Source organism: Falco peregrinus, chromosome 2 (genome assembly GCF_023634155.1).
Source record: "Falco peregrinus isolate bFalPer1 chromosome 2, bFalPer1.pri, whole genome shotgun sequence".
Lineage (NCBI taxonomy): Eukaryota > Metazoa > Chordata > Aves > Falconiformes > Falconidae > Falco > Falco peregrinus.
This window is the reverse complement of record NC_073722.1, coordinates 118,952,430-118,964,803: the sequence shown is the minus strand read 5'-3', so window position 1 is coordinate 118,964,803 and position 12,374 is coordinate 118,952,430. Positions and strand designations below refer to the sequence as shown.

The 12,374-nt window shown below is 57.2% G+C and overlaps 1 protein-coding gene across 1 annotated transcript; it reads left to right on the top strand.

Moving 5' to 3' along the window:
- Positions 1 to 925: 925 nt before the first annotated feature.
- Positions 926 to 4,616, top strand: GALR2 (galanin receptor 2). The gene is made up of 2 exons (XM_005243610.3): positions 926 to 1,438; positions 2,818 to 4,616. Exons 1-2 carry the CDS (start codon positions 1,098 to 1,100, stop codon positions 3,596 to 3,598), a joined length of 1,122 nt encoding a protein of 373 aa, XP_005243667.2. The 5' UTR covers positions 926 to 1,097; the 3' UTR covers positions 3,599 to 4,616.
- Positions 4,617 to 12,374: the final 7,758 nt, after the last annotated feature.

Sequence of the window (12,374 nt, the reverse complement as noted above, 5' to 3'; positions counted from 1 at the left end):
TGTTCTTGCTGCAGTGAATGACCCTGATGTCCTCACCCCTGGGGGAAAATACAGATTCTCCTACAAAGCTGAGCTCACCTCCAGGGTGTTTGGGTGCAAGGATTGAGCTGTGTGCTGGGTAATTTGGCCACATTCGCAGTCCGAGTGGACCCCCATTCCTAAAAAAATACAACCCCGAAGCCCCTGGGATTAGACGAGCCCTCTCCCGGTGCTGCTGCAGGGGGAGCAATCAGAAAACCACCCGAACACCCCACTTTGGGTGCCCAGCTCCCTGCGGGTGCCCAGCCCAGCTCCCCCAGCCCCTTCCCAGCGGGTCACGGCACCGAAGACCATTTCACGCCGCCGGATTTATCCCCCCCACCCCCGAGCAAACCGGCCCCGGCCCCTCCGCCCGGGGGGCTCCTGCGGCGGTCGCTGGGGGGGCCGGCATCGACCCGCGGCGCCGCCGCCCCCAGCCCCCCCGCCGCGGCGGCAGGGGGAGCGCCCAGCCGCGCCGCGCCGGAGCCGCCCCGCAGGAGGCGAAGGGCGCCCGGCTGCCGTGCGTCCCCGCACCCCGGCCGGCTCCCCGTGCCCCCCGGCGGGGCCCCTGCACCCCCTTTCCCGCGCACCCCTTTTCCCGTGCAGCCCCGGTACCTTCCCCGACCTCCCTCTTCCTTTGCATCCCTGCCGCGCTCCCACTGACCCCCCCCGTGCACCCCCTTTCCCGGCGTCTCCATGCACCCCCTTTCCCGGGCATCCCTGCCGCGCTCCCACTGACCCCCCCGTGCACCCCCTTTCCCGGGCAGCCCTGCTGTGCTCCCACTGACCCCCCCGTGCACCCCCTTTCCCGGCCTCTCCATGCACCCCCTTTCCCGGGCATCCCTGCCGCGCTCCCAGTGACCCCCCCGTGCACCCCCTTTCCCGGGCATCCCTGCCGCGCTCCCACTGACCCCCCCGTGCACCCCCTTTCCCGGGCAGCCCTGCTGTGCTCCCCACTGACCCCTCCATGCACCCCCTTTCCCAGGCATCCCTGCCGCGCTTTCTGTGCACCCTCTGTGCATCTCCCCAGCACATACTCCCCGGTCCATCCCTGCTGCGTGCTCCGTGCGCTCCCGGCCATGAACGGCTCGGCGGCAGGCTCCGAGGAGGGCTGGCAGCCCGAGTCGGTGATCATCCCGCTGGTGTACCTCCTCATCTTTCTCGTGGGCACGGTGGGCAACTGCCTGGTCCTGGCCGTGCTGCTGCGCAATGGGCAGGTGAAGAACACCACCAACCTCTTCATCCTCAACCTGGGGGTGGCCGACCTCTGCTTCATCCTCTTCTGCGTCCCCTTCCAAGCCACCATCTACACGCTGGAGGGCTGGGTATTTGGGCCCTTCATGTGCAAGGCTGTCCACTTCTTCATCTACCTCACCATGTATGCCAGCAGCTTCACCCTGGCCACCGTCTCCCTCGACAGGTAGGAAAATGGTTGGGAGGGGCTCCCTGCACCCTGAGGCTCCCCCTTCTCGGGATCACACCCCGGGCAGGAGAGAGGACAGAAGCCCCTGGAGCCAAACCCTGATTGCTGCAACCTCCCAGGGGAATCCAGGAATATTTCCCAGTTCAGGTGTTCAAGGAAATGCAGCCACTGAGGATGGGGTCCAGCAGCGAGGGTTGGGTTGGGACCCCTGTCCCCAGTGCCCAGCTGGAGGAAGCTTTCAGACCCTGAAGCTGTAGGACTGGGGTTTATCCAGTCATGCCAATTTATCCAGAGGCTCTGGCAGCTGAAGGGGGGATAGAAAACCAGAGAGAAACGAAGCTCAGTCCCAGTCTTCCTGGGAAGCGCGGAGAGAGCCCCTACCCCAACAGCCCACAGCAAAGCCAGCAAACCTCAAGGAGGAAAAGACATGGATCCGTTTGGTCTGGGACACTGCTCTTCCTACTCTCCCCTTTTATTAGCAAGAAGCCCCTTTATGTCCCAGTGCTGTTCCTTGTCCCAGCGCCCGTCCCAGCCTGGCCCAGGGTGGGTTTTGGCTGGGAAGCTCTGTAAAGGCAGCCGGTTGCTCCTGCCTCGACTTTACCCCATGCTAGGTCAGCCCCTGCCTCTGCAAGGGCTAGTGAGTTACCAACCTGCAGCGAGAGGCAGGGAGCTCCCAGTACTGCTTTGCTTAGTGCCCAAAACCTGTGAGATGGGATGTGGAAAGTCCCCATGAAAGTTCCCTGGGAAGGGCCACGGCAGCCCCAGAGCAGGGTTGGACGTGTCCTGCCACCCTGGCACGACACCACCCTGGCTGCTGCGAGCCCCCCGGGAGCTAAAACACAGCCGGGGGCTGCCTCCCCTCCTGCATCCCACACAGCTGGGAGGAACAGCGGTGTTGAGTAAATAGGGGCTTGCACAAGCCCCCAGGTCTGGGCATAATTAAGGAACCAGCTAATTGCAGAACTGAAAATGGGTGATGTGCTTTCACGGGTGCCAGCATGAGGAACACTGTGGCTGGGAATCCTGGGGACTTGCTCCTGCCTTCGTATCCTCACTGCTGTTATCATTTGTGCCAGCCAGACTGATGATCAAGTAAGGATTTGCTGGATTAGGGAGAGGGACAGAAGGGGACCATCCTCATCTTCCCTACAAGCACTGCTGGGAACAGAGAGGGTGACGGGACAGGTCAGGGGAGAGGATCTTCTTCACTCCACTGTGCTGCACAGGGATCCCGAGAAGCATGAGGGAATCAGCTGTGTGACTAATTGCCCTGGGAAGCTCAAATCCATCACTTTTTCCCTTTCTCCAGTCTGCCCCTGGAGCTGCTCTCCATGCCCTCAGGACTGCAGTCATATCCCTCTCCTTTTCCCATGCAGGTATTTGGCCATACGATACCCCCTGCACTCAAGGGAGCTGAGGACGCCCAGGAATGCCCTCATGGCCATCTGCTTCATCTGGGGGCTTTCCTTCATCTTCTCGGGCCCTTACCTCAGCTACTATAAGGAGTTCCAGTTGGCCAACCTGACTGTCTGCCATCCCATCTGGGAGATCTCCCAGCGCAAGGTCATGGACATCTGCACCTTCGTCTTCAGCTACATCATCCCAGTGCTGATCCTGAGCCTCACTTACATGCTGACTATTCGCTACCTGTGGAGGTCTGTGGACCCTCTCCAAGATATGTCAGAGTCCAAGAAGGCCAAGCGGAAGGTCACCAGGATGATCATCATTGTAGCTGTCCTGTTCTGCCTCTGTTGGCTGCCCCATCACCTGGTCATCCTCTGTGTCTGGTTTGGGTACTTCCCCCTCAATCACACTACATATGTGCTCCGCATCCTCTCGCATCTCCTCTCCTATGCCAACTCCTGTGTGAACCCCATCGTCTATGCCCTGGTCTCCAAACATTTCCGCCAGGGCTTCAAGAAGATCTTCATCTGCCTCTTGCACAAGAAGGCAGCCAACAAAGTGCACATGGTCCAAGTGACAAACACCGTCAGCGCACTGGAGGCGGAGCTCAGCGAGGTGACCCACACCAGCGCAGCCCTGCCCAGCTGCTCCTCCGTGCGCTGCAAGGTCCCAGCCCAACCCTGGGGGGAGGCAGAGCTGGTGGGACATCAGCAGAAGGCAGATGGTGGCTCCATCACCTTCAACATCACCTAGCAGAGCTTCTTCCCACCCCATGGCTTTGCAGTCTCCCATAGCATCGCAGGCCTGGGGACGGGCTACCTTTTGGGTTGAAATGCTTCAAATCGTACCCTTTTTCATTCAAATGCACCCAGATAGCATAACTGCAATGCCGTGAGCTACAGACTCAACCAAGCAACTGACCCAGGATCGAAGGGCAGGAAGGACTTACTTCCATCAAGCACTGGCTGAGAGCAGAGAGATCAAGCCACTAAAGCATCTCTCATGCGTCATCACCTGTTCCTCTGTCAAGATGGACTTACACCCTGTTGCATCTATGTCTGGAGCCTATTGGAAAACTCTGGTCCCTCCAACCAACGCAGCGCCTGGCTGGAGTTAGCTGGGTGCACTTTTAGGGACATCTGGGAAGCCTTGGGTTGTTCTGTGTCTCCATTCAGGAGCTGTGTCCCAGGGCAGTGCTGGCCACAGCCATGGGGGTGCAAGCTCAGCTCAGGTAGGAAAACGCAGGAGAAAAGCGTAGAAATCAGGAGACAAACCTCCCTGGTGCAGCTGGTGCTGGCTGGGCTTTCCTGTCTCCCTGGGGCTTGTGGCTTGCGGGAGGTTTCCCCAAGATGGAGCACCGCTGGAAGCAGCATCCATAGCTGAGACAAGTGCTGTGGCCCGAGTACGGGACTGCCAAGGGCATGGGGCACCATCCTGCGCTGCTGACTGTGGCTCGTGCTGCCGTTTTGGTGCGTGCGAGGCTTTGCAGAGCATCCAGATGTCACCAAGGCCTGGCGGGGAGGGAGACTATTTGCCAGGGGACCACAGCCGTGACCTCACCGGAGAGGGTGTGCTGCCAGGGGAAGCAGAGCAGGACATCAGCAGGTCAGTGCTGGGGGAGGATTTAAATGCTTCCAGACCGCTTGGGCATGGCTCAGCATCTCAGACCCGGCGAGGTGCCTGTGGAGGAGAGCAAAGCGGAGCACTGGCACCGCTTTCCTGCAGCTGCAGCATGGGGCTGGACAGTCGGGGCTGTGCGAGTGCTGGGGGACCCCAGGCAGCTGGGGAAGCCTCAATAAAGCCCTTCTCCATCCCGTGTCCCGTGTCCTGCTCCCTTGAAACACCCCACAGTCTGCAGCGGAAGAGAGGTGGGTGCTGGAGGGGTGGTGGGACCCGCTGGTGTGAGGGAAGCCGTGGCAGCGGAGGGGGTGGGTAATCAAGATGGTGCGAGGAGCAGCACTGCGCTCCCCTTCATGCACAGGAGAGGCTGACGTGGCTTGTGCACCCCCACTCAGCACTGCAAAGGGTCCACAAGCAGCTGAGCCCTGCAGCCGCCAGCAGTCCGGGGCTTTATTTAAAGACCCGTCATTTTCTGTACCAGAAGAGCATCACTGGAATAGGATCAATTAACTCTCTTGAAAACCCTGTGGCAAAGCACAGTCAGAGGAGCTGGTGGAAGTGCACGGGAGCTGTGCCAGGCTGTGCTGAGCACCCCTGCAATTCCCAGCTCTGTACCCTGACAGCACCAAGCACCTGTGAAGATCAGATTTCTATAAATTACCATTACAAAGGGTATAAGTCTGTCTGCACAGATTTCCCTCCTTGTGAATCCCCGTGGCAGAGCTCCCCAGGACCGCCACGCGTTCCAGGAGGCTATTTCTGTCCAGGACACTGGCTCTTCCCAGGGGTCTGCTCCAGGGCCCAGGTCCCAACACAGCCCTCCTCCGCACTGCGCTGCCCTCCACCCACCCCCAGCACTTGGCCTTCCTTCCCAGGAAGCTTTTGGCTGTAAAACGTTTGTTTTCCCCTGCTGAGTGTTATTATAACCAGGTCTTCCTGTCCCCACACAGAGGGTCATAAATCAGCCACTGCCTCCTATCAATAACCATTATATTTAGTCTAGGCGCGCTCACCCATAAGTCACAAAGAGTGAGTGTATAAACAGCTCCATTACTTACATCTGTATTTATCTCCCCTGCTCAATCCTTCCCAGCCAGGGAGAACATTGAATCAGTCATGCAGACATGGCCAAAACCTTATCTTCCTCCTGCCCCCATCCCCCTCTGCTTGGAGGGCCGCAGGATCTGGCTCTGATGGGTCCCCCCACACCAAGGGGTTCAACCCCCTCTCCCGGACACAGTTACCACCTTGCCTTAGGGATGGAGCTGTTGTCCCACCACCTCTGCACTGCCCAAGCACGGGGGTCCCTGTGCTGCCATGGCTGGAGGCGCAATGTCCCCTGTCCCTTTGTGCATCAAAGAGGAGACACCCACCAACCCTGCTCCTGTTCTTGTCCCCCCCAGACCTGGTTTCCCATCACACCTGCCTGTACCCACGTATCTCAGCCCGAGATGCTGCAGGGCATCACAGCGCCAGCACTGGGGCCGCACCACAGGAAGCCCCACGGAGTCGGTGCTCATTTTTCAAGCCCAGGTTTTTCCCTTCATACAGGGCTGAATTCCCAGAAAGGACAGGAGTTGCTCCCAAGTTCATCTTTTTATAGCATTCACAAGAAAATAAAAATAACTAGCTCACAGATGTCCAAACCAGCCAGCAAATCTCAATCCATGCATCATGCCCCTGCAAGGGGCTTGAAACCCCCCAGAAAGAGGGAGACTTTGCTTTGAGCCCTGAAGGGTGGGGGGGAAGGAACTAGGCTGGTACCCATGTACCTCATCTCACCGAAGGACCCAAGAGGAGAAGCAACCCCCCAAGGCTGTACTGGGGCTGCTGCTGCTCTTGCTACCGATGCCCACAGTGTGACCCAGCACACAGTGCCTGGCCCCAGGGGACACACAGGGAGCAAGGCCAGGCGGAGAGGGGCTGGCTGTGCCCCAGGCTCCTCACCCAGCCCCAGGGAGGCTCCTGGTGCCCCCCCCCCCGAGCTGGCCGTGGGAAAAGCTGGGGCCACAGACCTCTCAATCCCCCAGTGCCAAGCTGTCCCCCAGCTGGGGGATGACTGAGCGGCAAAGCTGGGTCTCTGGGGACGCACTTCTCACAGCCATGTTGGAGCCTTTGGCAGCAGCGTGGCCACCATGAAACAGCCAAAGAAGAGGGTGATGACTGACGGGTAGCTCTGACTCTGGGTGACGGCACTTGGGCTGAATCCTGCAATCTCACCTGGCGAAAGCAAGCTCACAGCAATTTACCAGGAGAAAAGTGCTAAACTACCGTGGATTTTGTAAACTCGGTTTGTTTCCCAAGTATGCTGGCATTGCATGGGAAAGGAGGCTCAAAACAGCATCAGCAGCTTAGAGCTGTGACTATCAGCCAGATGAGAAAAGGGAACAGGTCACCTCTTCAAAGCATCTCATCAAAACCATACCCACTGCAGCAACCCCGCTGCTCCCTCTCGGCTCGGCTTTGCCGCAGGTTGCTGCTCAGTTCGCAGCTTTGGGTCTTTCCAAGGAGCCTTGACCTTGCCAGAACACGAGCACAGCAGGTGCCGTGGGATGCAGGCACTCTCACACCACTGCAAGGCTCGCATCCAGCCCTAGCAGAAATGGATTTAGAAGCAAATAATAAAAAAGAAACAATGGGAAAAGGGGTGGGGGGTGTTGCAAATTGCAGGGTCAGGGGTGCAGGCGGTGGGGCACCAGGGCAGCTTTGCAAACAAGATGCTGACTGCTGCAGGTACGACACGGCTGGAGCATCCCACAGCCCCTGCCACCCGTATCCGACAGCGGCAGCCTGGATGCTGGGAGAAAGTGCCAAGGACAAATAACTGCGTGTAAGAACAAACTAACACCTATGCAACAGCCTGCCCGTGGTGCCTCCTGCCCTAAATTACACAGGGGCCATGTCCTGCACCACCCCAGGGGACACCCAGCCCTGGGCATTCTCCTAAGTACACCAGCCATGCATCCACCACTGTATGCCATGGAAGCAAGGGCAAGGCAAGAGGGCCAAATGAGAAGGCAGCAATGTGATAATGAAGCAAAGCCTTTGCCAAAGCTTGGCAGAGCTGCTCCCCCAAAGGAGAGGCTCAGAACTGTCTTTCTGGACAGTTGGAGACACACAAAAGCAGTGCTGTGATGCTGCAGTCGAACATGTAGAATCGATGGGAGCGTGTGTGTGGACATGCAAAAAAGCCTGGCAAAGAAAGGACAAGCAATTTTCTTTTAAGCATCACAAGGAGTAATTTTATGTGAACAATAACAATGGTTTGCAGAAGCTTCCAGCACATCCACTAATTATATTTAGTACAACCCCTGCAAAAATTGACTTTACTGACTCTGCCACCCGTCTCCCTCTCACTGCCGGGTGGGCACTAACAGAGTTGGGAGCAGCACTCCAGAGACACAACAGATCCCTGGGGAGTGACACCCTGAGAGGGTCTGCAAGACAGAGCCTGGGAGGACACTGCTGCCCTCCACCCACAGACATTTTCCAGGGTGCTGCTCATGCTGGGGCTCAGCAGGGTCTGGGCACCGAATGGGGACAGCTTCAGAGAATGGTACAAAACCAACATGCAAAGAAAGGAGTTTGGAAGCACAGTTCTGCTCTGCACAAAGCTGTCCCCAGCCTCTCTGACAGCCTCCCAAGCCCATGGCTAAGCCCTGCCCTACCTGGCTCTAGACCTGCCCAGCTACCCCCACGATCGCTTTAAAGACGCGTCCTGGGACACCCCTAACGCAGCTCTCCCAGCCCAAAGCATCACTGTGCCCCCTCTCCCTGGGCACCACCGACACCAGCTCGTTTCTAGTCACCCTTCAGCAGCAAGAGCCCAGAGGGTGACAGTGAGCTGGTGGCAGGCTCTGCACAGCACCTAGCCTGGGGGGTCTGCACCTTATTCCTGCCTCCAGCACCCCTGAATCCCCTCTGGCACAGCCCACGGCTCGCGTGACTGCTCTCACCCTCATACAGGAGCAGCAAGGTCCAGGCTTTCCCAGCTCTCTACGGTGTGACACATCCAACCTGCCCTCCTCGTTTATGGATCCTCACCCATCAATTGGTACTTACTTACTCATTCCAGGCAACAAAAACGAAGCCTAGGCCAGCTGCTGGGTCATTATGCCATTTACAGGATACTACAGAAATAGAGGGGGAAAAAAGCTCCCTCCAGCTCACCTACCATCACCCCTGCTTGTCTGGGGATGGAACCATCACCCGCCCACCCACCCCGTGCCTCAGCGCACCTTTCAAGGGCAAGCATGAGGCTTTGCTGCCAGCACAAAACCACAGTGGGAAGCGATTTTCCCCTAAAAAAAAAAACCAACCAAAAAAACCCCCCAAAAAAACCAAAAAAACCATATCAGGCCCAGATGGAAAACACAAGAGCATCACAACCTGCTGCCACTCAGCACCCTCCCAGCTGAGCAGGGACAGGCTCACAGTCTGTTGGCTTGGGAGGTTTTATCTTAAGCTTAGGGAGTTGCAGTGGTGCTCATTTATTACAAGCAGATTCAACTGGAAGTGGAAAATAAATAGGCTGAACTCAGCTCCCATCAGACCCAACAGTGGGCAGGGAGGCGAGGGGCGCTTGGCTGAAACATCAGGTTGGTGCGAGCTTTCCACCACGTGGATTCGTCACTGGTGTTGAAGAAGCTGTTTTGATTCATGGTTTTGTTTTGTTTTCAAACGCTTAATCTGCCAAGTTTGCAGTCTAGTAAGAGGCAGCAGCCAAGGGGGTGGGGGCTGAAGCTTTTGAGCCTCCCACCCTTGTCTCTGCTGGACACAGCTCCCAGCTGCAAACCGCACCAGTAGTGACCCTGGGCGGCTGCAGGGACCCCAGAGCCAGTCCCTGTGACAGCAGGGTTTGGCAAAAAACCCTTTTGCTGCCCCAAAATAACCGTCAGTGCCAAGGAAGCCATGAGAGCAAGTAGCACACCCAGACTCTGGCACCTCCCTGCAGCCCAGGCCATCTCAAGGGGTAAAAAAAAATGAAAAATAAAAAGGCAAAAAGCTAAACCCCACCCACAAAAAAAAAAAAACCAACACAAAACAAAACCAAAAAAAACCCACCACGGAGAAATGGGGCTTTAGCCCCAAAGCAATGAGAAGTGGACACACATCCCCCAGCCTGTCCCCATCTGTGGCAGAGCAGAACGGGAGGCGAGGGGAGCACGCTGAACCCCACAGGAACCTTGGGAGAAGCAGAGGGGGGCAGCCCCGGCGCCGGGTGGCAGCCCCAGGTCAGGTCTGTGGTCCCTTCCCAGGTCTCAGCATCACCCGTGGCTCCATACTCAGCTCTTGAGGGGGATGTGAAGTGCTGAGAGTGTGGGGACGGTGCTGGCTGCCACGATCGCTCTTAATTAACGTCTTGCGAAGACATTCCTTACCATAAAAAGCCAAGGAGCATGCGGAGCCATTCCCCAGCACTAGTGTCGGACACAGCTCAGACACTGAGGCCAGCCCGGAGGGAACGAGCAGCTCCCCCCACTCCCAGCCCAAGGAAGGGTGGCCCTGGCCAAAGCTGCTGCTGCTCCTGGAGCAGCTGTGGCCGCTGCAGCAGGTGCCTAGTGAGGCTGAGAGACTGTCCACCTCCCCATGGTCATTCCCTGCACAGGGGAGAGGCAGTGTGGGAAGGGTTAGCGCCAGGGCAAGTGGGAGGGTGGATTTAGGAAACTGGGACTGGGTGGCTTTGCTTTCCCTCTAGCTCAGGGGAAATGAGTCTTGGACTCCCACCCAAAAGCCATACACCTGGGAGCAGCAGAAGCTACCTCTGCCCTGCATGCTCACCAACTCCAGCTCCTCCTTGCTGCACAGTGGCCACCACGCTAGGCTCTCAGCCCACACCAGCCTCTTGCCCTCCTTCAGATGTGGCCAGGGCATCCCCGGGGTAGAAAACAACCCAGCCAACTTCTGGTGCTGGTAACGGAGAGACCAGGGTATTTTGCACCCCATCTCTGACTGCATCTCTCCAACTCTGAGCCAAGCTGGACCAGCTCTTCACCATCCCCAGACCGATACCACTTTCCCAGAGGAACGGGCTGACAGCAAAGCCCAGGAATGCCTCTTTCAGCATAGGCCATGCAGAGGCACCCAGAGCCTTTGGAGAAGAGAACATGACCCCATCCCAGACCCTGAAGAATCTCATTCATTTCCTTTGGGCTCCGGTTAGCACAAGAGCATCAGCACAGGGAGGGTACCAGCTCCTGCACACTAAAGCTCAGATGCTCCAGAAACGCTGCAGACAAAGCTCCCCCTTCCTCCCCTGGCTTTGCCTGCAACTGTTCCAGGTGAATGGCCTCATCCTCAGAGTGGCTGCAATAAAAAAAAAATATTTTACAGACTCAGCCCGAGTGCACCAACAAATTCCACCCACTGTCCTGGAGAAAGGAATTTAGATCAGACTGCTGTGGTGGCAGAAACGGATCCAGAACGGTGAAAAAAATCCATCTCCTTCTGGTGAGTGTCTGCACGTGTATCCACCAGGCTCGACACTGCATGTAATGCAAGCCAGCAGTGCTTTGCTTATGCTTAAAAACACTCCGTCCAGTGCCTGCCAGCCTTCAGAGACTCTTGGAGCTGGCAGAGGGACAGCCAGCCAACACTGACGTCTCAGGTTTCCTCAAGCCTTTGAGGTTTGAAAGCAGGAGAGAAGGTCCCTACAGGAGAGTTCTCCGGTCAGTGCTGTAGCCTGCGTGGCCAGACACATGAAAGACAGCCAGGCAGGTGTGATCAAGACTTGAACCCACAAGCCTGTCCAACCTGCTGCGTTTCAGGCATTTGCCACACCGCTGAGAGCAGGTGGTGTTTCAGAGCATGCTCGGGTCCAGGCTGAGGAGGAAGGTCAGGGGTTCAGAATAACCAGGAGCTACCTGAAAAAAAGCTGTCTGTGGAGACAGCAGCCCAAGCAAGCGGCTGGGTCTGCCACAGCAGGACCTGCTTTTGCATCCAGGCTCTAACATCCAGCTCCCGTGTGACATGGGGCAAGACAGGTTGTCACCTCTCTGCCCTTTGCTACTCTGTCTCTCTTATCCACTGGCATTGTAACTGCCGGGGGCAGACCTTCCCCTGGATGCGCAACCCTGACTGCCCCAGGGAAACAGCCCATCTCACAGCTGTGACACTGCACAAAGCAGCCTCCCCTGCTAGGACAAGGCAGGGTCGGTGGACACACAACAGCAGAAGGGTTAGAACACAGCTCTCCACCCTTCTGCCGTTCCTTCTCACCCTCCTTTTCGTGCCAAGGTCTGCCTGGCCCTCTGCACCTCCCAGGAGAGGTGCACACAACAGCTCTTCCACTGCTGGGCTAATCAGACACCAGCGTACATTCACTCCTGTAAACACAGGCTCAGGTGAATAATGGATTTGTTCCAGATTGCAACGTAGCAGCTACTGCGAGCACTCCTAGCTCTAAATCCTGTATTTCAAGTGCTACCATGGGCAAATAACGCAGAAGATCCCACAACAGAGCAAGCAGCAGGACTAAGTGAGGTGGGGGCAGGAGGTGCCTTGCTAGAGACCACAGAAACAACATACGAGCGCCAAAGCTCTGAAAGGTGTTGCTGTGAAGATGGCAGAGTCCCGCTCCTGCAAAGCCTGCCGGCATCACCCCAAGGCATGTGGGAGAGCAGCACTTGTTTCTCATGCGATGCCCATGGGTTAAGTGAAGGGAATGGACTTGGCTTGCAGGAAAGAGATGCAAGACAAGACAGGAGACAAAGAAAAACAGGGAAGGAAGAAGGTGCTCTGCAGAAATCAGCATGGGAACACTTCTACACATGCTCTGCCCCAGGTCAATGAGGAACAGCACCTAGTGAGGACGCCACCCGATTCTCACTGCTCTTGTCATGACTCCAGCTTGCCATCACCCTGTCTGCTGTTGCCTCATGCAGGCCAGAGAACTGCTACTAGGATAGCT

What these genes read in the sequence shown, in the direction of transcription:
- GALR2 (XM_005243610.3), top strand. Translation starts at nt 1,098, where the DNA reads ATGAACGGCTCGGCGGCAGGCTCCGAGGAGGGCTGGCAGCCCGAGTCG. An exon ending in GCCACCGTCTCCCTCGACAG is followed by an intron (nt 1,439 to 2,817) that starts GTAGGAAAATGG and finishes TTTCCCATGCAG; the next exon opens with GTATTTGGCCATACGATACC.